The sequence below is a fragment of the Lynx rufus genome, unplaced genomic scaffold (assembly GCF_022079265.1).
Source record: "Lynx rufus isolate CCGP_SWC_20201006 ecotype Redwood Valley unplaced genomic scaffold, mLynRuf1.p SCAF_23, whole genome shotgun sequence".
Classification (NCBI taxonomy): Eukaryota; Metazoa; Chordata; class Mammalia; order Carnivora; family Felidae; genus Lynx; species Lynx rufus.
Window position 1 is genome coordinate 22,508,707 of NW_025814838.1, and position 24,736 is coordinate 22,533,442.

A 24,736-nucleotide genomic window follows, 5' to 3' on the forward strand; every position below is an offset into this window, starting at 1 on the left:
TGGGACGCGCCCCTGCTCCGCGGGCGCCCGGGGGCGCTGGTCCCCCCGCCACGCGGGCTGCGGGGGTCTCGGCGTCCGCGGGCCGCGCCACCCTCGCCGCAGGTGCCAGACGTTTAGGATCCGGGGGCCCGTGCGGAGGCTCGGGCGCCTAGGACCCGGGAGGGGCCGGGGGGGAGGGGCGGATCCCGCAGAGGCTCGGGGACCCGCAGGGCCACGCCTCACCCCTTCCCGGGGAAGCCCAGGGAGAAATGGGCGGGGGGGGGGGCTCCCCGAGAGGGGCGAGGGGCGCGCGAGGGCCAAGGCTCTGTCTCTGGAGCCGTGCAGCGACCGGGCCCCACGTGTTTTAGACAAAATAAATAATGAGCAGGATTAGCGAGCTGGAGACGCAAACTCAAACAGTGAGATCCCGGCTGCGCTCATCAAACACCACACGCCGGGTGCCGGAGACAGCGGACATGTATTTGTCCACACAGTTCCGGAGGCTGCAGGGCCGAGACCCAGGTGGCGGCCAGGTGGCTTCCTCCTGCCGTTTCCGTCCCTCTCCTGGGCTTGCAAAGGTGGCCCTGGCGCGCCCTCTGTGCCCGCGCAGCCCCGCTGCCTCTGTGTGCCCACATCTCCTCTGTGAGGGCACGGGCCACCCTGACGGCCTCCCTTTACCTTCGTCACCTGGGTAACGTCCCTGCCTCTAAAAACTGTCACCGTCTGAGGTCCTGGGGATTAGGACTGGACACACCACTTGGGGAGGGGGGACCAACACAATGCATGCAGTCCGTGGCAAATCCCACAAAACCCTGCACTCCTCCTCCCGAGTTTCTCCTTTACTCTCAAACTGCGGCACTCACAACACTTCTTTTTTTAATGTTTATTTATTTTTGAGAGACAAAGAGAGACAGAGTGCAAGTGGGGGAGGAACAGAGAGAGAGGGAGACACAGAATCCGAAGCAGGCTCCAGGCTCTGAGCTGTCAGCACAGAGCCCGACGCGGGGCTTGAACCCACAAACCGTGAGATCACGACCTGAGCTGAATTTGGATGCTCAACCCACAGAGCCCCCCGGGCACCCCAGCAACAATTCTGACACCAGATGTGTGTGTTTTCCCCACATCAAGCGGTTATTTGGCACACGAGCTGAGTGTACTGCCTTTCAACTCAATTTTTTAAAGTTTATGTATTTAGTTTGAAAGAGAGAGACAAGACATGTGAGCAGGGGAGGAGCAGAGAGAGAAGGAGAGAGAGAATCCCAAGCAGGCTCTGCACCATCAGCACAGAGCCCGACTCAACTCCGGCCTCAAATCGCCAGCTGAACTGAAGCCTGAGATCATGACCTCAGCTGAAACTAAGAGTCAGACGCTTAACCGACTGGGCCACCCAGACGCCCCTCAGTTCAATTCTGACACTCCCTGGAGTCATCCCAGACCCCACAGGGTAAGGGCTCAGTCCCTCTAGGCTCCCCCCACCCCACTTCGGTTGCCAGCCATAAATAGCAGGTCCCCAGGTTACCCACAATTTCTGCCACCTTGGCTACGAATTGTAGGTTCCCATGAGCCCCTCTCCACCCCAATTCAACTATTTGCCAGAACAGCTCACAGAACTCAGAGAAACAAGCTTACCAGTTTATTACATAGTAAAAGATATGACAAAGGAGAGAGATAAAGAGCCATAAAGTGATACGTACATCAGGTGAGGTCTGGGAGGGTCCTCCAAAATATGTGATTTTCTTCTATTATTTCACACCCCACCCCCTGGTCTCTGGCCACGGGGTCCCTTGCAGCAAAATGATAATACAGCCCAGGAACTGGCACATTACTAATGTCCCAGGAAGTCATTAGTAATCATCCCGGTCGATCATTGTATCGCATGAAAACGTCTCATGGTGAGGCCGCTGAGGTCTGCAGGCCTTCCGTTCGATCTTGTCACTTGTCAGGGCGCAAAAGCTGGGGTGATCTCAGCAAACACGTGGCGTCTGGCGGGATCGAGCCAAGAGACGACATCATCTTGCTCTGAAGCTCTTTTGAGGCCTTCGTGTGATCCTAGGTTTCCCTTAGGACCTAACTCCTGTGTTCATGACTTTGCCCGTGGCTGCTAGTGTTCCTTTTCTCCATTTAGACCCAATCGCTTCCGCCTTTGGAAGGAACATCAGGCTGGTCTACACTGCAGGCAGCAGTACTGGCCTGGCAAGTGCTTCCCCTGGGTCCACCGCCGTCCCCGTAGGGTGAGCAAGGTGACACAGGTGCAGAACCGGGGGGCTCATGTTAGCACAGGCAGTGCGCCTGCCTTTACTGTCGTCAGATGCGGTACAGGCGCATCCTGCCGTCAGGCCCCTCGGAATTCCGACACCGAGTGAGAAACACAATTGCGGTTTCTTGTTTAGGAGCCCTTGCTGTTTTAGGCACCCGGTCTTATGACGGCTGCACCAGGGAGAAACAAAACAGCAGGTGACGTGTTGTGGGGACACTAGCACCTTCCCCACCCCCTTCCCCAGGTGCAGGAGAAAACCAGAGAAATCTACCCAGAGAGGACACTCCTTTACCCATGGTGTGTGTGAGCCGGCCCTTCCAGCCTTTATATCCCCCCCTTTTGTTTTATTTTATTTCTTTAATGTTTATTTTTGAGAGAGACATCACAAGCGGGGGAGGGGCAGAGAAGACAGAGAGAGGGGGACAGAGGATCCGAAGGGGGCTCTGTGCCGACAGCAGAGCCCGAGGCGGGCCTCGAACTCCAGAACTGTGAGATCATGGCCTGAGCCGAAGTCGGACGCGTTCACGGGCTGAGCTGCCCGGGTGCCCCTAGAGCCCCCTGTTTTAGACAACCGATGTTTTCATCGCCTGTTCCAAGTCTCTATCAGACTAGTCTCGGAGGAGGATAGCTCTCTGCCCCTTGTTGGACATCATGGGCTGTAAACGGCGGTCCTTGGTCCGCAGAAATGACGCTTGGCTGTGCACCCTTCTCTCTCCTGAGCCCTCTGAGCGTTTGCATCCGGCACTGGGTCAGCAGAGCCCGGTCCAGAGTCACAGTGCCTTCCCGGCAGGACCCATCTGTAGCCTCCAGGATTCCCAGCATCGGTGTGACCCTGGCATGCACGCAGGGGACCTTCCCACCGGGAGTCTGCCACCCGGCCATCCGTACCCTCGGCCTCTTGCTGCCAGACAGAACGGCTCCCACCGGCATTTGGGGCCTTCGAGGCCACGAGAGGACGGTGTGCGGACTCGGCCCGTTTCGTGGCCCCCGGTGGCCGCTTTCAGAGAGCGCACGGGGGTAACTGCTTGTTGACCGCGGTCACCTTCCCCACCTGGAAGGCGGCTCTTCTGACGGGCACCAGCATGTCCCATTTTGTTTAATGCACCCCTCGACTCCCGCAGGGGTTTCCCCAGGACGGAGCCCCCGCTTGGATCGGGCTTCCGCTGCCCTCCTGCCTATGCGTCAGTAGAAACCAAAACAGAGGGGCCACTGTGCAAGGCTTCCTTCACAGCTGGAGAAACGGCTCGCAGTTCAGCCCACGGAACTGATTTGTTTGGACCTTCTTTGATCGGAGCGGCGGCCTTCCAAACAGGATGTCGTCCGTTCGCTTTGGAAGTGCCATCCGCGGAGCAAGCGGCCCTTGTTGGCCAGTGGAGAGCGGTCGACGGGGACAGAGCAAGAGACAACAGCACCCAGCATCTCCCGAGGCTCTTCGGGAGTCAGCCTCGGGAAAGAGACTCCGTGCTCAGAGCTGTCCCCTCGCGTTTCCCAGGCAGCAGGGGGTCTGTGTAACCCACTCTTGTTTAACCCTGGCCCCCTCCTGGGCACTGCATCCCCATTCGAGTGTTTTTCGGACGTTCGCCAGGACAACACGGGCCTAACAGATCGTTGTGAGTCCTTCCCTCCCCGGGGTGGCTTCGACTGATGTCGGGGAGCAAGGTAGGAGGGGCCCCTCGTATGGAAGTTCTCCAGGCCAAAGCCCCGGGGGTCGTCGCTGGGGTGGGGGAGGCGCCTAGAATTTGTCCCCACCCGCGCTCCCGCGTCCCCTCCACACTGCGCTGGCTCTGTGTTCCCACACGCCTCGATGGCTTCTGCTTTGCATTATTAGGTAGAAGAAACATCCCCTCGTCAGACACAGTGTCCGTCCCCGTCCCCAGAATACGATCTGGTAAAAGAGATCAACCACCTCCCACGACGCCCTTCCCAACAGGCCCATTCTCCTGCTTTGGCCCTCATTCCGTCCACCCTTACGTTCCCGTCAACCTCCATTCACGACTTCACCCACAGGTTTTGGTCTCGCCACACTAAGCGGGGGGAATGTTTCCCAGTGTGACATAACATCCATTTGCATGAAACATTAGGCAAAGGAGACACAGCCTCTTTCCATCACGCCTGCCCACGTGTCCCAGCGTCCACAATCTGGCCCACGCTTACATTTCTACCTTCCGCCTGACTGTGGCCCAACTCAGGGCTTCACCGATGGGCTTTGATCCCGCGGTGCGTGGGGCTCCTCGGTCAAGGAGTCCAGGGAACTTGTCTTCTCCAGCCCTGATCATTCACGCAAAGGCCTTGGATCAGGTAAGATTCTGGAAAGACGGTGGAGTAGGAAGCCCTGGGAATGGTCTCCCCACAAGGGTGCTGATAGAATCCGTCCAAAGGGACTGTTTTGGAATTCCAAAATCCTGTTGGAGACTCAGGACTTGCAGGAGAGGTTCTGGAAAGTAAACCACCACCAAGTTCAGCTCTTAGCACAGTAGCAAGCCTCGCAGCAGCTTGCCCGAACCAGGTGGGGGCGGTAATGACCCTGCCCTCCAAGAATCAGGAATCTCATCACAGGGGCGCAAAGAAGTGGGCGGCCACTGCTGTCCCCGCCCCCCCCCCCCACTGTGGCACATCTCCCCGTCTCTCTGGCTGAGGTGACGCCCAGGGGATTCGAAGGGCGGGTTCTCCTATCCCCTCTTCACTTTTCACTTTCCCGTTTTTGCAGGAGCTAGACACTAAAGACTAGAAAACAACCGCACATAATAGAAACCGAGAATAGAGTAGAATGTTGGTTACCAGGGGCTGGGCTGCAAAGGAACGGGGGAGATGTTTTTTAAGGCCACAACTTTGCAAGCAGTACATACGTAAGTCCCGAAGTCCTAAAGCCCAGGGCAGGAATATAGTCAACAGTCCTGTATTATAAACTTCAAAATTAAAAAAAAAAAAAAATTAGCCTCTATCAAACCAGATAGAGACCCAAAAACCAGATAATCCAGGGAAGAGATGGGGAAAAAAAGCATGAACGGACACTTCTCCAAAGAAGACATCCAGCTGGCCAACCGACACAGGAAAAAATGCTCCACATCCCTCATCATCAGGGAAAGACAAATCAAAACCACAATGAGATAGCGCCTCACACCTGTCAGAATGGCTCACGTGAACGGCTCAGGCGACAACAGATGTGGCGAGGATGCGGAGACAGAGGATCTCTTTTGCATTGGTGGAGGGAACGCAAGCTGGTGCAGCCGCTCTGGCAAACAGTATGGAGGTTCCTCAAAAAAAAATAGAACTACCCTACGACCCAGCGATGGCACTGCTAGGCATTTATCCAAGGGATACGGGTGTGCTGTTTCGAAGGGACACGTGCTCCCCAGTGTTGACAGCAGCGCCATCGACAATAGCCGGAGTATGGAAAGAGCCCAAATGTCCATCGATGGATGAATGGATAAAAAAGCGCCAAAAGCCGCTCCCGCACAGAGACCCACAGAGACCGCCCACAGCATTCACAAAAACAAAAGAACAATCAACAAACACAATAATAAAGCGGAAGGGAGAATCTGGTTTCCAGAGCGAGGCCATTACTAGACTCAAATGTCTAGTGTCCCGTGAAAGATCCCAAGGCCGGCCGGCTGGTTCAGTCGGTAGAACGCGACACGCTTGATCTCAGGGTCGTGAGGCCAAGCCCCATGCTGGGCACCGGGCATAGAGATTGCCTAAAAGATAAATAAATGAGTCACAAGGCATACAAGGCAAAGGGAAGTATGGCCCACTCAAAGGAAAAAAGATATAAATCAACAGAAAGCGTGCCCGAAAAGGACCTAACGGCAGAGAAACGCTCTCAGATTCTACTTCTGGGAGGCGCTCGGTGTCGTCGAAACCACAGAGACAGAAAGCGGATGGTGGATGCCAGGGGCCGAGGCACAGGAAGTGCGGAGTCAATGTGTAACGGGCACAGAGGCTCGGTTTGAGATGAGAAGGTTCTGGGGAGGATGGTGTCGGGGCCGGTCGTTAATGCCACTGAAGAATGGTCAACACCGAGAGGAAGCCGGGACGGCAAACGCAGTAAGCCTTCCCAAACTGCCCTCCGGTTTTGCAGCAGGAGGCTACACGGGGGTCCCCACGCAAAAGGGCGTCCTTTACCCACAGCATTTACTGTGACCCGGGGCACAAGCGTATCAGCCGGTGAACGTCCAGGCGTCTTGGAGCGGGTGCCATGGGTCTCACACACACACACACACACACACACACACACACACACACACGCTGCTTCACCCGGGGTGCTGCGCCTGGCATTTATAGGGGCAACAGACGGCCCTCCTCCTTGGGGTACCTGGACCCTACAGGGGCTTTTTCCTTGCTCACAGGGGCTCCCATCCCGTGTGCCAGCTTCCCGCAGGGGTAACCTCCCGTGGGTTACTCCTGAGGGATCGTGTGGGGCCACCTGTGAGCCGTGGGTCCCCACTCCACCCAAACGTGTTCCTCCGCGCCCCGGCCCCAGCCCCCACATTGGTCACTCGCAAAATCCGCGCCGGTGAGGCTCCCCAGGAAGCTGACGATAGTGATCTAAAAACTGAAACAACGCCTTCACGCTGTGGTCCCGGATTTCAGCGGCTTCTTGGTTTTGTCTGTCCCCAACGCTGATGACCGGCCTCCTCGGTGAGCAGAGGTCTGAGAGGTACCTTCTGTGGTCGCCTTATAACTTCTCCCTTGGGGAGGGGGCTTTTAGGCTGGTGGCCAAAGCTTGGACTCATCCAAATCCAAGCCTGGTCTAGCAGCAAGGTGTGACCCAGCATTCTCTCTTATCTGCACCTTAAGTATTTTTTTAAAGTTTTTATTTTTTATTTTTGAGAGAGAGAGAGAGGAGGAGGAGGGGGCAGAGGGAGAGGGAGAGAGCGAATCCCAAGCAGGCTCCTGGCCCAGCACAGAGCCCCACACGGGGCTCGATTCTGCGACCCTGAGCTCATGACCTGAGCCAAAAATCAAGAGTCACTCAACCGACTGAGCCACCCCGGCGCCCCCTGCGTTTTAACTGTTACAGATAATCCAGGGATTGAATATTTTGCCTTTTTCTCACTAGGTCGCATTTCCTTCTGCAGCCAGTGAAGCCGCTCTCGGAGTCCCTAACTCCCATCGGTAACTGTTACCTCGAGGAACTGAGGGCGCCCAGCTCCACACCTCGAGGGAGCTCCTGGCCCCCCCGGAATCAGAGGCTTCTCGCCCCCGCCCTTTCTCCCTTGCTCTTCCCAAACCACGTTTCTGACTCAGGGCTGTTCTAGCAAATCCCACTTCACCCACACCAGCTGTCATGAAAGCCGCAAGCGCTAGCGCCTTTATTCACAACAGTTTTAGGGGGCGCCTGGGGGGCTCAGTCAGTCAGGCGTCCGACTTCTGCTCAGGTCGTGATCTCGCGGTCCGTGAGTTCAAGCCCCGCGTCGGCCTCTGTGCTGACAGCTCAGAGCCAGGAGCCTGCTTCGGAGTCTGTGTCTCTCTCTCTCTCTCTGCCCCTCCCCTGCTCACGCTCTGTCTCTATCTCTCTCTCTGTGTCTCTCAAAAGTAAATAAGCATTAAAATTTTTAAATAAATAAAATAAAACAAGGGTTTTAGGAGTTTTGTGCCAGCGACTGGGGGTATATATATTTCACACCGTCTTTGCCATCAGACCGGTAGAAATTTAATTTTTTGTAACGTTTATTCATTTTTGAGAGACAGAGTGCGAGTGGGGGAGGAGCAGAGAGAGGAGACACAGAATCCGAAGCAGGCTCCAGGCCCCCCCCCCCCCCGACGCGGGGCTCGAACTCACGAACCCGCGAGATCACAACCCGAGCCGAAGGGGGACGCCCAACTGACTGAGCCCCCCAGGGGCCCCCCGGCTGGCAGAAATTTAAAAGTCTGATGATGTCAAGTTGCAGCCAGGTGAGAGCCAGGTGAAATTCATCATGGGATCCAATCTTCACCTAAAAAAACTCTACGGTAGAAGCAAAGGTCCTCCACCAACCTTCAAGGCTGAGTCTTTTTTTTTTTTTTTTCAACGTTTATTTATTTTTGGGACAGAGAGAGACAGAGCATGAACGGGGGAGGGGCAGAGAGAGAGGGAGACACAGAATCGGAAACAGGCTCCAGGCTCCGAGCCATCAGCCCAGAGCCCGACGCGGGGCTCGAACTCCCGGACCGCGAGATCGTGACCCGGCTGAAGTCGGACGCTTAACCGACTGCGCCACCCAGGCGCCCCAAGGCTGAGTCTTAAGAAGGCTTGCGGCTTCCGCCCAGGCCTCTGGGAACCTGGTGTCGGGGAAGCCAGCTGCCGTGTCGAGGTCTGAGAGAGCCATACTGTAAGGACATCCACGCAGGCCGCAGGGCAGAGGGCGGCTGAAACACAGGCAGAGGGTGACAGAAACGCTGTCCGGCCCCGGTGGATCCGGGGGTCCAGCCATCCGGCCCGGGCGCCAGATGTGGGAACGAAGAAGCCTTCTGATGACCCCAGCCCCGGCCACTATATACTCAGGAGACCCCCACCCACGTGTCCGCGGAGGTCTGTGTACAAGGATGTGCGTTAGCAGGTTGTTTATAACACGGAAAAAGCGCCAAGAGACGAAGCCCTTCACTGATGGGAGAGAAATAAATCGGGGCATAAACATCGGATGAAATACCATACAGCTGTTAACAAACTAAATCCAAACGCATCATCAGGGATAAATCTCATAAACATTCTGGAAAACAGCTGCCTGGAGTTTTGTGGGTTTTTTGGGTTTTTTTTTTTTTAGATTTTTTTTTTTTTGTAACTAATCTCTACTGTCATCGTGGGGCTCAAACTCACAATTCCAAGATCAAGAATCGCGTGCTCAGGGGGATGGGCTAACTGGGGGAGGGGGATTAAGGAGGGCACTTGTCATACACTATATGTTTAACTTACTAGAATTTAAATTTTTTGGAGAAAAAAAAGAGTCACAGGCTCTACTCACTGGGCTAGCCAGGCGCCCCCAACAAGCGGGCTACTTTAGATTAAAGGACACCTGAGAAAAGACAGCTAAATGCCATATGTGATCCTTGATTTCATCCTGGATCAAAGAAAACATCATCTAACCGGGGCATTCCTGGGAACACTCGAACATGAGCTGTATATTGGGCAAGATTCCTTAATCTGTTTTATCACTGTTCAATTCGTCACTGGTGATAATGGTCCGTGTTACGGAGGCGAATGTCTGCGCCCTCAGGAGATACAAACCAATCCGAGGTCGCCAGTGGTTTAGCAAAATGTGTGCTGGGCAAGCCTTGTGTAAGAGAGAGAGGAAGCGTACGTGGCAAATGTTCACAATTGTGAGCCTACAAGGAGTGCATTCATTGCATTATCCCTGCAACTTGGCTTCGGTTTGAAAATTGTCAGTCGATTCTACGGATGCATACAGCCTGGATGAGTCTCAGAAGCATTATGCGAGGTCAGAGAAGCCAGGCGCAAGAGACCACGCACTGTACGTGATTCCACGTGGAGAGCATTCTGGAAAAGACAAGATGATAGTGACACAAAGGGCGTCCGTGGCTGCCGGGGGCCAGGTGTGGGAGTGGGACTGCACGGGGGCTTGGGGCGCCTTGGGGATTCAGCCAGTGCTCTGTCCCAGGACTGTGGCAGAAGTTACAGCACCACATATACTTGTAAAAAACTCATCACATGAGGGACGCCTGAGCGGTTCGGTCGGTTAAGCATCTGATTGCAGGTCAGGTCGTGATCTCCCGGTTTGTGAGTTTCAGCCCGCGTTGGGCTCTCTGCTGTCAGCCTGGAGCCCCCTAGGGACCCTGTCTCCCTCTCGCTCTCTGCCCCTTCCCCACTCATGCCCCGTCACTCTCTCTCTCAAAATAAACATTCAGAAAAAAAATTTCTTAGGCTCATCAAATGAAACACTTAACCTGGGGGAATTTCATGATGTAAACATTATTCCTTGCCGAGGCTTGTATTGTGTCTCCAGACAACAGGTGTCCAGGTCCTAATTTCCAGTCCCCGGGGAATGTGCCACTATTTGGAAACAGAGTTTCCAAATAGACAGGCCCGGAATAGATTTCGTCCTCAGAGCTCCGGCAGGGAACCAACCCTTTCCCCACTTTGATTTGGGACTTCTGGCCCCCAGAACCAGGAGACACTAAATTTTGTTGTTTAAACCACGCAGTTGGCAGTAATTTGTTACAGCAGCTTTTGGAAACAAATACCTACTTCAAGGAAGCTGAGTTTTTTGTTTTTGTTTTTTAAGAGGGGAAGAAACTTGGGAACATTGGGTTAAACGGAAAAAGCAAGCTGGGGAAGAACGTATTGAGTGTGCAGTATTTTATACAGAGGTTTAAAATGCTCCAAACAATACCACTTACTGTTCACAGACTTTGTATATGTCGTAAAAGCCCGGAGGCACCTTGGTCTGGACCTGCGCCGTTCCCACGGGGTTACCTCTATGGCAGGGGGCATTCTTCGGGCCTCTGGACGCCAGTGTGGACTGCCCACAGCTCTGCAAGGGGACCCTGGAGCCAAGATTGGGCACTGTAGGGGCCCACCTGCTGTTGGGAAGGTGGGGAGAAAGTTCCAGGGTGAGAGTGAGCCCGGAGGCTCCAGGAAACTGGCTTGAGGGCTGGGTTGTCTTTCCCTCCCTTAACTGGTTATATCCCAGCCGCTAGGACGTCCCTGGGGCCCCTCTGTCCCTGCTATCCATTTTCCTGCTGGAATCAGCAGGGAGGCTGGGGGAGGGCAGCGGGGGCCTGTGAAGTCAGCCCTCTGGTCCATCGGGACAGCTGGAGGCCAGAGTTCCTGGGTCCAGAGGAAGCAGGGGGCTCCTGCAAACGTCCAAAGAGTGACCAGGTGCCCCCCGACTGGCAGAAATTTGAAAGTCTGATGATGTCGAGTTGCACGGGCAGATCACTGGGCCTCCCTGAGCTGGCTTCTGGTCCGCGAAGGATATGACGTCAGGGTGGCCGTGAGGAGGAAAACACTGGAACGTGTGTGGTGAGTCACTTCTATGGCCCGGCTACGGCCACTCAGAGGGCCCCTAGCAGGATGAAGTGCTGGCGCTTGACCCTTATTTAAGCCTCCCTATAAGCTAGGAACTCTTATCTCCCCCGTTTTACAGATGGGAAAGGCGAGGGCAGCGGAGGTTCATCAGCTATACGACACAGGTGCGCACAGCTAAAATGTGGCCAATCTGGGACTCGGGGGTCCCAGCCTCTAGGCCACGCCTCCCACGAGTCCTTGCCCCCATTTTCCCAGAAGCCACCTTCCTCTGATTTCTTTAGGATCCGGTCCCCAGGACCCAGGAGTCCTGGCCGCCAGCCAGAGGGGCGTGGGACGCAGCTGGGACCAGCGGATAAACGCCAATAATGCACATCTCGGCCCAACTTCACATTCAACAGTGTCACGTCGGTAGCGGGACATCAGCCACGGAGGGAGCGCTTCTACCCCAGAAAGTGCCATGTGCAACCATCTGGGGCTTTCTGTTTCCCCAGAAAGCCTGCTGTTGAGCAGTTCCCAGCCCACTGCTCTTCCAGCGCCCGGCGTGTCCCCGCTCCCCAGGCCAGGAGCCTCCGCCACAGCGGCGCAGGGAGCCCCGGACACCTGAGGAGGCTCGTGACCGGACACGAGGCCGTGGCCGGGGCGTCCCCCACATGTCCGGGCCGCACTGGGCTGGGCCCGGCCCTGGATCCTCCTGGTGTCCATACCGAGGCCTCTGGCCCTGGCCTGGAGCGTGGGGTCGAGTCTCGCGCAACCTCGAAAGGGAGAGCCCCAGGTTCCCAGCCCCACGGGAACCAGGGCAGGAGCACACGCCCTGAAGTCACACTTCTGTGGTTCACATTCAAGTTCTGTCGGTGTGAACCCAAGCGAGCTACAGCCTCCCTCAGCCTCAGTTTCCTCGTCTGTAAAAGAGGGCTAATGGGAGTTTGTGCCTCGTTAGGGTGTCATAAAAGTAAGCAAGCTGTGCCTATAAAAGAGCAGAGTGCTCGGTAGGTCAGATGTGTCCTTGCTGTTGTCATTCTTAGCGATTCCCTATCCCACAGGGCGGTTTGTCAGGGGAAAGGAGCGGACGCCCATGCTCAGCGTGGGGTCTGCATACAGCAGGTGCTCCACTAATGGGGCCTGTCGTTTCTGCCAGGGCCGAGATAGGTCGGTGCCTCAGACCTGGGCGGGGGCGACTCCCCTTCAGCCCCGCCCGGCCATTCCCGCCACCAGGGGGCGCCCCAGGCCCGCCCGCGGCACCGCCCCCTCACCTGTGCGGGCCTGGCACCTGGCGCCGCCTCCGGAAGAGGGGATCGGGGACCGCGGGGACCTCGGAGGGAGCCCGGAGTCGGCGGGTAGGAGCCTAGGGGCGCCGGACACGGGCGCCCTTCGAGTTTCGGGCAGGACAGGGCCAGGACGAGCGGGCGCCGGGGGTGGCGGGTGCCGAGTCCTGGGGTCGGCAAGCGGGGGGCACCGGCAAGGGGGAAGGTGGCCGCCTCGGGCCGGGGGGTCGAGGAGCCGGGGGCGGGGGGGGGGCCCACACGCCCGGGCCGACGTGCTAGACACCAGCTCGATGCGCGGAGGCGGGAGGAGGAGGGACGCTCCCGGGTCTCCAGAGCGGGGTCGCGCCCACAGGGGCCTCGTCACGGAGACTCCCGGTCCCCGGTCGTCGCTGCGCTGGGACGACGGCGACTACTGGGTCCCGCGGTAGGGCTGGGCTTGGACACCTGGAGGGGAGAGAAGAGGAAGGGGCGGGGTGCTTGTGTGTGTGTGTGTGTGTGTGTGTGTGTGTGTAGGGAGTGGGGCCCCCCAGAGGGCTGGAGGTGGGGAGGGTGCCAGCCAAGCCTGGTGTGCCTTCGCATGAAGCCCCTGAACCGCCGGCCCTGGGCCGCCCTAGGAGAGCGCCACCAGGCTCCCATCCCCAGGGGCGGGCCGGGAAGTAAACAGAAACCTGGAGCGGCAGGGCCTCCGTCCGCCGGCACAACCTGTTACCTTGCCCCGCCCCCGGCCTGACCCCCGCGCCCTGGGAAGCCGCGCCAACACTCTACAATGGGCACCGGGTCTGGGCATGGGGACTCGAGACACCATGGATCTCGAGAAGATAGGAGAACGAGGCCTGGGCTACCTCGTGGGAGGGCTGGGGGCTGGGGAGGGCATCTGAGCCCCAAGCTGCTGAGGACCTGGGGCTTCTAGAAGAGGAGGAGGAGGCTGGATTTCTTGGGGCAAAGTGGTCAGGAGACGTAAATTCCCAAGGGCCCTGTATTCTTGGGAGGGGAAGGGGCTGAACTCAGCCTTGAGTCCTGAGTCTCTGAGAACTTGGTTTCTGGGAGGAGGTTCCCTGCGGGTGAGGGGCCGGGAGACAGAACAGCTAAGGTCTGGGAAGAGGGGGGCAGTAACTCCGGGTGACCTGCGGTCCCGGAGCACGGGGGCAAGGCCACCTGGGGGCAGAGGATGTCTGCAGTTCACTTCCTTGTGCTCCCTGCCTCAGTTTACCCTGGGGACAGTAACGGAGCTGGGTGGCCAAGACACAGATCATTAACCCTTCATGGCCCAGGGAGGCCCCGGCTGCAGGATTGAGAGGCCAGATCTTGACCAGCAGGGGGCAGGCGCCATCGGGCTGCAGAGTAGAGCGTCCTGCAGCCACCTGTGCCCACTGAGCCACCTGTGCCCGCTGACCTGTGCCCACAGATGCCGAAGGCACCATGAGCTCCCCGGAAGGGCCAAGCTTCCCGTCGGGGCTGCTCTCGGGGGGCGCCTCCCCCAGTGGCGACGAAGGCTTCTTCCCCTTTGTGCTGGAGCGGCGGGACTCATTCCTGGGAGGGGGCCCAGGGCCCGAGGAGCCCGAGGACCTGGCTTTGCAGCTGCAGCAGAAGGAGAAGGACTTGCTGCTGGCCGCGGAGCTCGGCAAGATGCTTCTGGAACGCAACGAGGAGCTACAGCGGCAGCTGGAGACACTGAGCGCCCAGCACTCGGAGCGTGAGGAAGTGAGCCGGCGGCAGGGGGCAGGGGTGGACGGCAGGAGCTTCTAGGCAGGTGGGCAGGTGGCAGGCAGGCGGGCAGGGGGAGGAAAGCCCGGCGAGGGTCTGTCTCCGGGACAACGGTTCAGTGCTGAGCCCCGTGCTCCTGGCCCGGCTCTCCAGTGGTGAGGGACGTGGGCTCTGGACACGTCAAGATCTGGGTTCAGACCTCTGCTTGGCTGTGTGATCCCGGGCGAGCCACTGGCCGTCTCTGAATCTGGGGTCCGGCTTCTCAGCGGGACGGCACGACCCCTCCAGCAGCTCAGGGGCAGCCCCTCCCGGCCTGGCTCTGGGCTAAGCACCTTCCATACGTCGTCTTGGTCCTTTCTCACCTAACCCTGTGAGGCAGGACAGTTCCTCCCTCCGCCCAGGCTGTCCTCAGCCACAGTCTCATTTTGGGGGGGGGGGTCACACCGGGCCCACTGAGCGCCCTGGACGCCACTGACCCCGGCATCCACAAAGCCCCAACCACTGCCCCGAGACGGGCCTGGGGCGCTTCTGCCCCTCCCCTCTTCCCCGGGCCACCTCACGGGCATCTCGACGTAAGTGGCACTCTTGACCCCTGCGCTCCTCACCCCAGCTTCCCGTGTCAGGACCAGAGCGTGAGCCGCGCACGACCCCTCTCCTCCTGCGTGTGCATGCCCTGGTGACCTTTCCTCTCAACTAGACTCTGAATCCGCCCACCTCCCGACGTCTCTGCAGCCTCCAAGCTGGTCGCGGCCAACATCCGCTCTGCCCCAGACCCGCGGCCGCCCCCTCACGCGGCCCCAGCTTCCGCCCTTGCCCCCTGGAGCCCATTCTCCATGCTCCACTCCGGGGCAGCCAGAGGGGTCTTCAAGTTGCAAACCGGGTCGTTTCGGTCCTTACCCCAAATCTCCCGACATCCCCCCGTCACACTTGGGATGACGCGGAAAGTCCTCACCCGGGCCCGAGAGTCCCCACGTGCAGGCCTGCCGGACCTCAGCTCGCTGGGCGCACCGCCCTCCTGCCGTAGGGCCCCTTTTCGGTTTCTCGAGTAACCCGCGCGAGTTCCCTCGGGGCCTTTGCACCTCCTGCTCCTGGAGCAGCCCTCTTCCCCCTTGCCCCTTAGGCCTCAGTTCAAACATCACTTGTACCCCCAGCCTACCCCACTCTTCCTCTCCAGGGTTCCTTTAGCGCCCTCACGGTCCCTCTGAAATTACCCAGTTCAAGAGCATGTCCGTTTGCCTGTGACTCTCCAGACTCTAAGCTGCTGGAGGTGGGGAACTGGGTGGTCTCACTCCCCGCAGACAGCCAGACCCTATGACGGGAGGAGCTCAGCAAATATCGGACGGAAGGCTGCTTGACCGGAACTTGGGGAGGTGAAGGAACCTGTGTGACCACAAAGCAGCAGCAGAGCCGGGCGCCAGCCAGGACAACCGGACCCCGAAGCTGGGGACTCGATCCTAGAGCCATGTTGCCCCCGTGGCATTTGGCTAAGGGCTTGGCTGCCTGGGTTGGAATCCCTGCCTCACTAATTTGCTGGGTGTCCTTGGGCGAGGCGTTTCACCTCTCTGAGCCCCAGGATCCTCGAAGACAAAATCAGCACATTAACAATTCTGCCTCTAGTCGGTTAAATGAGAAGCGCCAGGAACGTGCTCGCCCAGGACCTGGCAGGCAGGACACCTGCTAATAATTGTAGCAGCTGTACGGTTAGCATCACCTTCCTGCTTTGGGAGTTTATGGAGAGTGGGGACCAGAGGCCGGCCGCCCAGTTTGCCTGCCTCCCCAAGCTGGGCACCCAGGTGTGCCAAGAGCGTCCCCCTGCTGGTTGGACAGGTTTGGGGAAGGGCACGCAGAGGCACGGGGCCCAGGCGGGGCCGGCCAGGGTTAATTAGAGGGAGCTGGAGGAGAGGGGCTGAGCGGAGACCGAGCAGAGGCCGAACCTCCACGGCCCCTGGGACATCGGTTCGCGAGGCCATGGGCCGGGGCTTAAATTCTGCCAGACTCAGGCGCCAGAAACGGCGCCTGCGGCCTCGGGTCCAGAAGCCCAGGCAGCAGCCGGAGGTGAGTGGGCACCGGGCCCCCCCCCCCCCCCCCCCACTGCACTCCAGGCCCGGCTGGGCTCCTCCGGCCTGGCCTGGGAACCTCTCCACCTCCCCTCCCCGCCCAGGCTCTGGTCGTCACCCTGCCTGCCTCTCCCTCTTGCCTCCATACCTGTCTCAGCTCAGCCCCGCTCCGATGCGCCCCTGGCTCTGTGTCCACTCGGGCCTCACCTGACTCTCTGTCCGGCCCCCACAGCGGCTGCAGCAGGAGAATCACGAGCTCCGCCGGGGCCTGGCAGCCCGGGGAGCCGAATGGGAAGCCAGGGCGGTGGAGCTGGAGGGGGACGTGGAGGCCCTGCGGGCCCAGCTGGGGGAGCAGCGCTCGGAGCAGCAGGACAGCGGGCGCGAGCGCGCGCAGGCCCTCCGCGAGCTCGGGGAGCAGAACCTCCGGCTGAGCCAGCAGCTGGCCCAGGTGGGAGGACCCCCAGCCCACCGACCCAGGCAGGGGAGGGCGGGGAGGGGCGCTGGGCTTGGGGCTAAGGCCTGGGCCCGCTGAGCCCCCCCTTCTGCCCCCAGGCCTCCCAGACTGAGCAGGAGCTTCGGAGAGAACTGGATGGCCTTCGGGGGCAGTGCCAGTCTCAGGTCCTGGCGGGAGCAGAGCTGAGGACGCGGCTAGAGAGTCTGCAGGGGGAGGTGAGTGCCAGCTGGGGCTGGGGGCTCCCTGGGGCTGGCCGGGCACCTCCCCTCCAGCGCTGAGGTCTTCCCCCAGAACCAGATGCTGCAGAACCGCCGGCAGGACCTGGAGGCCCAGATCCGAGGCCTGCGTGAGGAGGTGGACAAGGGCCAGGGCAGGCTACAGGCGACCCACGAGGAGCTGCTGATACTGCGGCGTGAGAGGCGGGAGCATAGCCTGGAGGTGACCAGTGGGGCTGGGGTGGGTGGGTCCATCCTGCTGGGGCACTCGCCCGGGGGGCTTCCCGGGAGATGAGCCCAGAGCTGGATCCGGGGGAGCTCCAGAAGCCGGGCCGTGACTGCGTGGGCGTTAGACTACGGCAAGTGGGAGCCTTGGAAGGGTATTGAGCGGGGGTGGTACGCTTTTAGAAGGCAGGAGAGCCTGGCAGCTGGGAGGCCAGGGCAGGGACTGAGGCCAGAGATGATGGGGACTCGGCCCGGGTCTGGGGCAGTGGAGAGGGATGAAAGGAAATGAAAACAGGCAGCGTGGCCTGCTATTTGGGATCTCAGGAGTTTACACTTTGTGGTCCAAAAATGTGGGCTCTTAGCCCCAGGTCCCTTTTTCCTATTGTGGGACGCCCAGCCTCAGTTGGCTTGTCTGTAAGATGGGATGGTTATGGTAGAGAGCCGCCCTGAGGGTGAGGCGCTCAGCACCGCAGCGGCTGAGAAAGATCAATAAACTTGGCTGGTTGACCGCGCTGACGAGTTAGAAGATAGACCGGTCGGGGGAGGGGGCGGGGCTCTACGAGGTGACCTGATGAGGTGGGGCTGGAGGGAGGGTGATGGGAAACTTTAAAGCCGGGGCGCCTGTCCCCGCCCTGCTTTATAGACGAGGAAATTGGTACCTGCCGAGGAGAGCTGAGCGGCCCAAGGCCGCCCAGCGATCCGGGCGTGGGATCCGGATCCAGCAGCTGGAGCGCGCCGACGCGCGGGGCTGCCTGGCTTTGGGTGGCGCACCGGCGCCCCCTGTGGGCCGGCTGCGGGAAGAGGGCTCCGGGCGCGCCTCGGTGACCGCCTTCTTTCTGTCCCTGCTCAGCTGGAACGCGCGCGCTCCGAGGCCGGCGAGGCACTGAGCGCGCTGCGGAGGCTGCAGAGGCGCGTGTCCGAGCTGGAGGAGGAGTCGCGTCTGCAGGACGCCGACGTGTCGGGAGCCTCGCTGCAGTCGGAACTTGCCCATAGCCTCGACAGCGACCAGGACCGGAAGGCAGACGGACACCGAGACGCCCGGGTGAGCCCGCGGTCCGCTAACCCCCACGCTCCATGCAGACTCTGCCCCCCTCCTTTTTCCAGGAGGCCTGACCCCTCACCGACCGACTCCTTTGGCAAACAGGACACCCTGTGCCCTGAGATCCAAGAGGCGCTCAGCCACCAGTCTTCGCCCCAGGAGGAGAGCTTGGAGCCTCCCAAGAAGCGAGCATCCCTGAGCCCAGGGGAGATACTAGAGGAGGAGGAGGCCGAAGTGGCCCGGCTGCAGGATGAGGTGTGTTGGGGGGCGGGGGGAGCATGGTGCTAGATATAGAGTCCCCCCCAAGGCCACTTTCCGTTGCCCATCTACACCTCTGGGCCTTTACCCACGAATCCCCCTCTACCTGCATTGATCTGCATCCCAACAAACTTGCACGCAGGCTTCAAGAGCCAGCCTGTAAGCCACCCTCTCCAGGAAGACGTCTTGGACCGCATCCCCCGCTTTAGTCCCACCTCCCAGTGCTTCTCTCAGCATCCTTCCTGCGGGCTCACACCACCCAACCGGCCCCGCTCCGCCCCATCCCGCACCAGCCTGGGGGCTCAGAAGGTTCATCTCCAGCACGGCCCACCGCTGCCCGGAGTGTTTGTGGAGCAGGCAGGGGAGGGCGCAGAGACCTGAACCCCTGGCTGCTGAAGAGCGGGACCTGGGGGGTCAGGGGCCTACCTGTCTCTCCTCACCCTTCCCTGCCCCCAGATGGCGCTGCAGCGGGCCGAGTTGCAGTCCCTCCGCGAGGAGCTGCAAAGGCAGAAGGAGTTGCGGGCACACGAGGACCCCGAGGAGGCCCTTAGGGGCGCCCTCTCGGATCGAGATGAAGCCGTGAACAAGTGAGCCTCTGCCACCATCCACCACAGCCCCAGTGGGGCTACAGGGCACCCTGGGCCTTCGATACCCCCACGCGTGATAGAATTATTCCCACACCCACCGGGGGCCCTCCGACTTTGTTTTCGGTGTTCGCGGCCCCACCCCAGTCCGGGTCCAGCAGCGCCCCACCACCCCTGCTCGCTGAGGCCCCAGTACCCTCGGGTCCGCTCACTGCCTCTCTTGCCTGCAGGGCCCTGGAACTGTCCCTAGAGCTCAGCCGCGTCTCTCTGGAGCGGGACTCGCTCTCCCGGGAGCTGTTTCGCACTATCCGCCAGAAGGTGGCGCTGACGCAAGAGCTGGAGGCCTGGCAGGTGAGGGGCGGGGCCTGGAGGGGCGGGGCCCGGGGCGGGGCCGGCTCGCTGACGGGGGCTCCTCCCACCCGGCCGCCCGACCCGCAGGACGACATGCAGGTGGTGATCGGCCAGCAGCTGCGCTCGCAACGCCAGAAAGAGCTGAGCGCCACCGAATGTGGCCCGCGCCGCGCCGCGCCGCGCTTCTCCCTGCGCCTGGGCCCTGGGCCCGCCGGCGGCTTCCTGAGCAGCCTCTTCCGAAGGACCTGACGGCCGGGCCCAGGGGGCAGCGCGTGCCCGCTGGCTCGCTTTCCTCTTCTGGCCAATGTAGCAACAGGGCCCCGATCGTCTTCCAGACGGGGCTGGTAGCCTCCCCACTCAGGGAGGCTGGGCAAAGTCACACTGGGAGCAGGGGCCAGCTTTGGGGGTCAGGGGCCCCAGGTGGGTGGCGGCGCAGGTGGGGCAGAGCTGAGTCTTGTATCTATACAGGTCTATATTTTCTAAACACTCTGGGCCTGGCATGTTCCAGGGCAGAGATGGGGGTGGGTATTTATGTATCAAGATCAAACAGAGTAATATATAAAAATCATTACACTGACTTGGCCTCTATTCTTGGGATGAAAATGCATGGAAGAATAGCCTGAAATTTTATTTGGTAAAAAAAAAGGAAAAAAGAAAAAGCACTCCAGATCCCTGGGACAGAGGGGGTGTTGCCAGAGATCAGAAAGACAGGGAGAAGGCACGGTAGCCCAGATTGGTGAAGACATCCACCCGGCAGCTGTTACCTGCGGCTGTCAGGACCTGGAAGCAAGAGGGGGGTGACTGGCCTGTCCACACACATGCCCCTTCTCCCCCGCCCCCCGCATAGCCCCCTGCAGGATGCACCTTGCACTCGGGTGCTGCTGGCTGCTGGTTGAGACTGAGGCTGAGCAGCCCTGGGGAGGAGCCAGGCACCTGGGCCTTGAGTTCCCCACTCAGCTGCCACTGGTTGACACAGCGGCCCTGGCCCGCGGACAGAATCTGTGGAGGGCGGAGAGAGGAGTCGGGGGTCAGGACTGGAGAGGGGAACCGGGCACAGGTGGCAGAAGCAAGACAGAGGGCCTCACCAGGTCCTGGTAGAAGGTGACGTGTTTCTGTGGCGCCCGCATGGGGAAAACGGTGGTGGGTGTGGAGGATCGGAGGTGCCAGAGGGTGAGTGCTGGGCCTCCTCCACAGACCTGAGCAGAAAGGCGAGGTGTCCCCAGCCGCCGTGAGCCATAGGCCCTCTGCTGGCAGGGCCCGGAACTGTCACCCCATTCTGGACTTTGCCCTGCTCACCATCCAGTCTGAGTCAGTAGCCAAACAGCCGATCCAACGCCCATTGTGGGGCCGGGAGCACTCCTAGGAGGGAGGAGGAGGGAGAAGGAGATGAAGACACGTGGGATGCCCAGGAAGCGGAGGGGGACAGGGCATGGGGCACGCCTCACCTCGTGCTTATAAACCTCGATGGTCTGGACTTCCTGGGCTGAGCGCAGGTCTGTGGGGGGGGTGGGGGGTGGGGGGTGGGGGAAGACTCTGAGAAACACCCTGCCCTCCCCCATCTCCCTCACCACCACCTTTCCCTCCAACCTGACACTAACCCCAAAGTCGCACGGTTCCATCTTCACCGCCCGACAGGACCTCGGGGCTCCGCTCCCGCAGCGCCAGGCAGTGGATATAGTCTGTGTGGCCCCGGAGGGCCCGCTGCAGGAAGAGGGCCAGCGTCAGGAGATCCAGGAAGACTGCCCCTGCTAGCATCCAGCCCTGACCACCCCAGCTCCAGGGCCCCGCTCACTGTGAAGGTCCCCGTCTCAAGGTCCATGGTGTGCAGCTGACAGTCTCCCCCTGCCAGAATGAGAGAATTCTCCTGTGGAAGAAGGCAGGGTGGAATTGCAAGTTCAATGTAGACCCGGGACAGGGAGAGGGAAAAGGCTTAAAGTCTGGGCCAAGAGCAGCGTGGGGTAGAGCTCCAGTCACAAAGGGCTCAGACCTTGGGGACCAGAAGCAAAGCATTGATCTCAGGCACTTCTAGGCTGGTCCTGCGAGAGAGAAAGCGAGGTCAGCTCTGGTGAGCCAGTACCTTCACCCCCAAGTGCCTTCTGCCCACGTGGCCCTAGCTCACCTGTACGGGGGCTGACGTCGCCAGAGCTCCTTACAGCCCTTCATGGAGGGAAACACCGTATGTCAAAGGCTCTCTGGGCCTGGGCAACCCAGCCTTTCCCCAGCTCCACACTCCTTACCTTCTTGAGGATCTCTGCCCAGAGCCAGGCTTTCACCTCCCCATCCCCGGCACTGAGCAGATGTCGATCCGTGGAGACCATGCAGTAGACGGGCCCGTCATGGGCTAGATGGAAATGCACAACTTGAGTGACGCTGTCCTGTTCCCCTCCTCCATTCCGGGGGGTTCCCTAAGCCAGACTCAATGGCTGCACCCACCTTGGAATGTCACCACGGGCTTCTTACTTTCCTCTTTGGCCTCGGAGCTCAAAGCGGCAGACAGACTGAAGGGAGAGAGGAGGGGGGGCCTGAGAGTCAGAAGCAGGGGCACCAGTCTCGGGGGGGGGGGGGGGACGAGCGCTAGAGCTACTGGGCAGGGGAAGCAGGGGTGAGTACCTGAAGATGGCTATCTGCCCGTAATTGTTGCCAGCTGCCAGGAACTTGCCGCAGGGTGAGACACTCTGGGAGAAAATGGTCATGTGCAGCCGCTGCAGGGCCTGAAACACTTCGATCTGTGGAGAGAGGCTGCATGAAGGCTGCCTGGGACATCTGGGCCGGGGGACTCCAACTGCTTCCTGCTGCCCCTGCCGCCTGTCCGGCCCCCCACTGCCCAGGGATCTGAGGCCTCCTTTGAGGCAACCCACCAAGTGGGTCCCAGGGGTTGCTTCAAGAGGGTGACGAAGTGGGCAGTTGAGGTGGGACGTCTACCAGTACCTTGAGCAAGCACCCAGCCTGGCTTCCAAGGTTCCTCAACTGTCAAATGGAGCTCAAGGAGACTTTGTCACAACTGTCTGAGCTACCGTATCTATAACTTCGCACAGCGCTGCCTCATTAAAAGCGCTTAAAAAGTGGCTCCATTGTCCCAAGACAGAAAAACACACGGACTTCTGATCCCTACTCTCTGGCTTTTTTTTTTTTTTTTAATGTTTGTCTATTTTTGAAAGAGAGAGACAGACAGAATGAAAGCAGGGGAAGGGCACAGAGGGAGACACAGAATCCGCAGCAGGCTCCAGGCTCTGAGCTATCAACGCCGAGCCCCAAGAGGGGCTCGAACTCACCAACCGTGAGATCATGACCTGAGCTGAAGTGGGATGTTTAACCCACTACGCCACCCAGGCGCCCCCCCCCCACCAGAACTTTCATGTTAGGCGCCTAAAGGGTTGCCCGGCTACCTTCCCGCCCGCGGGTCTGAGTCCGAGTCCCGCGCAGAACAGGGCTGAGGGCATGACTCCTTGCCTGCCCCTTCCGAGCCGGGCATGGACTACAAACCCCAGAAGGCACCGCGCATCACGCCCGCCTCACCTGACCCAGAGGTACTGCGTGTGGCACAGCTCGCTCCATCGCGAGAACTACAAATCCCAGAGTGCTCCTCCGCGCGACGCAGCTTCACGAGTCTGGACGTGCCCGCGAGCGGTTCCCCCTCGCGGAGCCGCACAGCCTCAACACGGTTCGTCGGCCCGGCGCGAAGGCGGCCGCCGCGTGTTACCCCGAGCCCCAGGAGCCCAGGGACCGCCGCGAAGATCGCCAAGACTAAGTGGCGACCACCGCAGCCCCGCTACGCCAGATCCCCTCCCCCACCCCGCGGAGCAGACCCGCCTTCCAGCCGCGCGTCGCTCGTCCTCCGCGCCTGCGTAGAGCCTCGCCGCTGCGCGCGCCTAAAGCCACGCCCCCCGTGCTGGACCACGCCCTCTGAGGCTCCGCCCTGTCGCCCGGATCCCACCCTCTGCCCGCAGGACCCCGAACCCAAATGATCCTACAGCAGCCCCTGGAGCGAGGCCCCCCAGGTCGGGCCCAGCGCGACCCACGGGCCGCGTCGGGGACGCCCCGAGGCCAGGACTTGAGGTGTGTGTAGGGGCGCTGGGTGGGCCAGGCCCAGGGGCTCAGGACCTTTGGCTGGAGGCTCTGGAGTGGTCTGCAGGATGACAAGCGGTGGGGCGAGTCGTCAGGGCTTGGGCATAGGCTGAGACTGGGCTGAGAGGTCTGAAGCAGGCTGCTGGATGGCCTGGGAGAGGGGGGTGACTTAGGTGTCAGCTGAGACAGAGGTGGGCTGGGGGCTCCTGGCTTACACTGCAGGCGCAGGAGAGCAGATCCTGGGGATGGGGCGAAGAGGGTGGGGTGCACCTGGTTTTCTTTTCTTCCCAGCTCCCCTCTCCAAGGAGCTGTGCCCATGAGCACCAAGCGGCGCCTGGAGGAGGAGCAGTGAGTTTGGGGACAGGGAGGGACTCCCAACAAGACCTCTGTCACCTTAGGTCCCCATCAGACTGCTGCTCGTGTGAATATCCTAGCCTGCCTGTCTCCCCGTCTCCCCCCAGGGAGCCCCTGCGCAAACAGTTCCTTTCTGAAGAGAACATGGCCACCCACTTCTCTCGACTCAGCCTACACAATGACCACCCTTACTGCAGCCCCCGCATGGCTTTCCCATCTCTGCCCCCACTAAGGTAGGCACCATCCACCGTCTGGGCCTTCTGGAAGATCACACCCGATCTTTGGAGCCAGTCTCTAGGCCCTGCCTCATCCTGCTATTTTTAGCTTCTAGCCAACCTCTGTTGTTTCCCATCCTGGCTCCTTGGAAGGTGCTGGCAGCCCACGAGCTCCTGGGGACCTGGACCCGGTGGGAGGTGGCTCTTCCAGACCAGCCTCAGCCCCATGCTGCTATTTCCTTTTCCAGGAGCCCTTGCTCTGAGCTGCTTCTCTGGCGCTACCCTGGGAACCTGATCCCCGAGGCACTCCGGCTGCTGAGGCTAGGGGATGCCCCCACCTCCCACTACCCTGTGACCCAAGCTGGAGAGATAATGGAGCTCTGAGTGCTGGTGGGAAGATCCCTGCCTATCTTCCGTCTTCCCAAAACCGAGAAGACCAGCATCCCCACTAAGGCACCAGCTGTCCTGCTTATTCTCCGGACCGGGCCTCTGGGCCACAGGACCTACCCCCAACAGAGGAGGACACTGAACCCCACGGAGCCCTGGGCCGGGAGGGGCAGGAGGCACCGGAGCATGGGAAGGGAGGCATTCCCCTCCGGAGAACCGAATAAAGATTGCCGAGCAACTGAAGGCGTCAGTCTGGAACCCTGGGGCCTTTGGGAAGGAAGGTGGGAAGACTGGGGTGCTGGATGCTTAGGGTTTCTCAAAAATCTTCCCTGGAAAACGGTCAGGGCCAGGCCAGGTCCTGGCAG

The 24,736-nt window shown here is 60.2% G+C and overlaps 3 protein-coding genes and 2 long non-coding RNA genes across 14 annotated transcripts; 4 read left to right on the forward strand and 1 right to left on the reverse strand.

The window, feature by feature from the left end:
- The first annotated feature begins 6,127 nt into the window (after nt 1–6,127).
- Nucleotides 6,128–7,638, forward strand: LOC124517811 (uncharacterized). Its single transcript, XR_006963574.1, has 3 exons — nt 6,128–6,280; nt 6,583–6,874; nt 7,296–7,638. It is a non-coding gene; the product is annotated as an uncharacterized LOC124517811 (long non-coding RNA).
- A 383-nt stretch (nt 7,639–8,021) lies between these two features.
- On the forward strand, nt 8,022–11,360 carry LOC124517842 (uncharacterized). The gene is made up of 3 exons (XR_006963578.1): nt 8,022–8,131; nt 10,580–10,764; nt 11,070–11,360. It is a non-coding gene; the product is annotated as an uncharacterized LOC124517842 (long non-coding RNA).
- Nucleotides 11,361–12,453: 1,093 nt separating this feature from the next.
- BICDL2 (BICD family like cargo adaptor 2) lies at nt 12,454–19,927 on the forward strand. 8 transcript variants are annotated; one of them, XM_047087354.1, is made up of 10 exons: nt 12,454–12,535; nt 13,869–14,164; nt 16,457–16,672; nt 16,777–16,893; nt 16,970–17,116; nt 17,969–18,160; nt 18,263–18,412; nt 18,872–19,002; nt 19,230–19,350; nt 19,438–19,927. In XM_047087354.1, exons 2-10 carry the CDS (start codon nt 13,883–13,885, stop codon nt 19,597–19,599), a joined length of 1,518 nt encoding a protein of 505 aa, XP_046943310.1. In that variant the 5' UTR covers nt 12,454–12,535; nt 13,869–13,882; the 3' UTR covers nt 19,600–19,927. The 8 variants fall into 8 exon arrangements, with proteins under 8 accessions (XP_046943310.1, XP_046943306.1, XP_046943309.1 ...); XM_047087350.1 differs by having other exon boundaries at nt 17,969–18,412; XM_047087353.1 differs by lacking the exon at nt 12,454–12,535 and adding an exon at nt 12,781–12,887 and having other exon boundaries at nt 17,969–18,412.
- A 26-nt stretch (nt 19,928–19,953) lies between these two features.
- THOC6 (THO complex subunit 6) lies at nt 19,954–22,958 on the reverse strand. The gene is made up of 13 exons (XM_047087359.1): nt 22,867–22,958; nt 21,961–22,076; nt 21,784–21,848; nt 21,588–21,691; nt 21,470–21,507; nt 21,338–21,386; nt 21,143–21,214; nt 20,949–21,051; nt 20,796–20,845; nt 20,647–20,709; nt 20,436–20,546; nt 20,215–20,349; nt 19,954–20,130 (listed from the first exon to the last, which is right to left on the reverse strand). The coding sequence occupies exons 1-13, from the start codon at nt 22,903–22,905 to the stop codon at nt 20,050–20,052; spliced, it is 1,026 nt and encodes a 341-aa protein (XP_046943315.1). The 5' UTR covers nt 22,906–22,958; the 3' UTR covers nt 19,954–20,049.
- A 183-nt stretch (nt 22,959–23,141) lies between these two features.
- Nucleotides 23,142–24,610, forward strand: HCFC1R1 (host cell factor C1 regulator 1). Of its 3 annotated transcripts, XM_047087362.1 has the most exons (4): nt 23,142–23,406; nt 23,707–23,763; nt 23,877–24,002; nt 24,233–24,610. In XM_047087362.1, the coding sequence occupies exons 1-4, from the start codon at nt 23,312–23,314 to the stop codon at nt 24,366–24,368; spliced, it is 414 nt and encodes a 137-aa protein (XP_046943318.1). In that variant the 5' UTR covers nt 23,142–23,311; the 3' UTR covers nt 24,369–24,610. The 3 variants fall into 3 exon arrangements, with proteins under 3 accessions (XP_046943318.1, XP_046943316.1, XP_046943319.1); XM_047087360.1 differs by lacking the exon at nt 23,707–23,763 and having other exon boundaries at nt 23,814–24,002; XM_047087363.1 differs by lacking the exon at nt 23,707–23,763.
- The last annotated feature ends 126 nt before the right edge of the window (nt 24,611–24,736 follow it).

Coding starts and splice junctions, on each gene's coding strand:
- HCFC1R1 (XM_047087360.1), top strand. CDS start 23,312: ATGATCCTACAGCAGCCCCTGGAGCGAGGCCCCCCAGGTCGGGCCCAG. Junction 23,407..23,813: donor CCCCGAGGCCAGGACTTGAG/GTGTGTGTAGGG, acceptor CTGTCACCTTAG/GTCCCCATCAGACTGCTGCT. Junction 24,003..24,232: donor CCATCTCTGCCCCCACTAAG/GTAGGCACCATC, acceptor TTCCTTTTCCAG/GAGCCCTTGCTCTGAGCTGC.
- THOC6 (XM_047087359.1), bottom strand. CDS start 22,905: ATGGAGCGAGCTGTGCCACACGCAGTACCTCTGGGTCAG. Junction 21,692..21,783: donor GCCCGTGGTGACATTCCAAG/GTGGGTGCAGCC, acceptor ATTTCCATCTAG/CCCATGACGGGCCCGTCTAC. Junction 20,547..20,646: donor CTACTGACTCAGACTGGATG/GTGAGCAGGGCA, acceptor CTTTCTGCTCAG/GTCTGTGGAGGAGGCCCAGC.
- BICDL2 (XM_047087350.1), top strand. CDS start 13,883: ATGAGCTCCCCGGAAGGGCCAAGCTTCCCGTCGGGGCTGCTCTCGGGG. Junction 18,413..18,871: donor TGGCCCGGCTGCAGGATGAG/GTGTGTTGGGGG, acceptor CCCTGCCCCCAG/ATGGCGCTGCAGCGGGCCGA. Junction 19,351..19,437: donor AAGAGCTGGAGGCCTGGCAG/GTGAGGGGCGGG, acceptor CCCGACCCGCAG/GACGACATGCAGGTGGTGAT.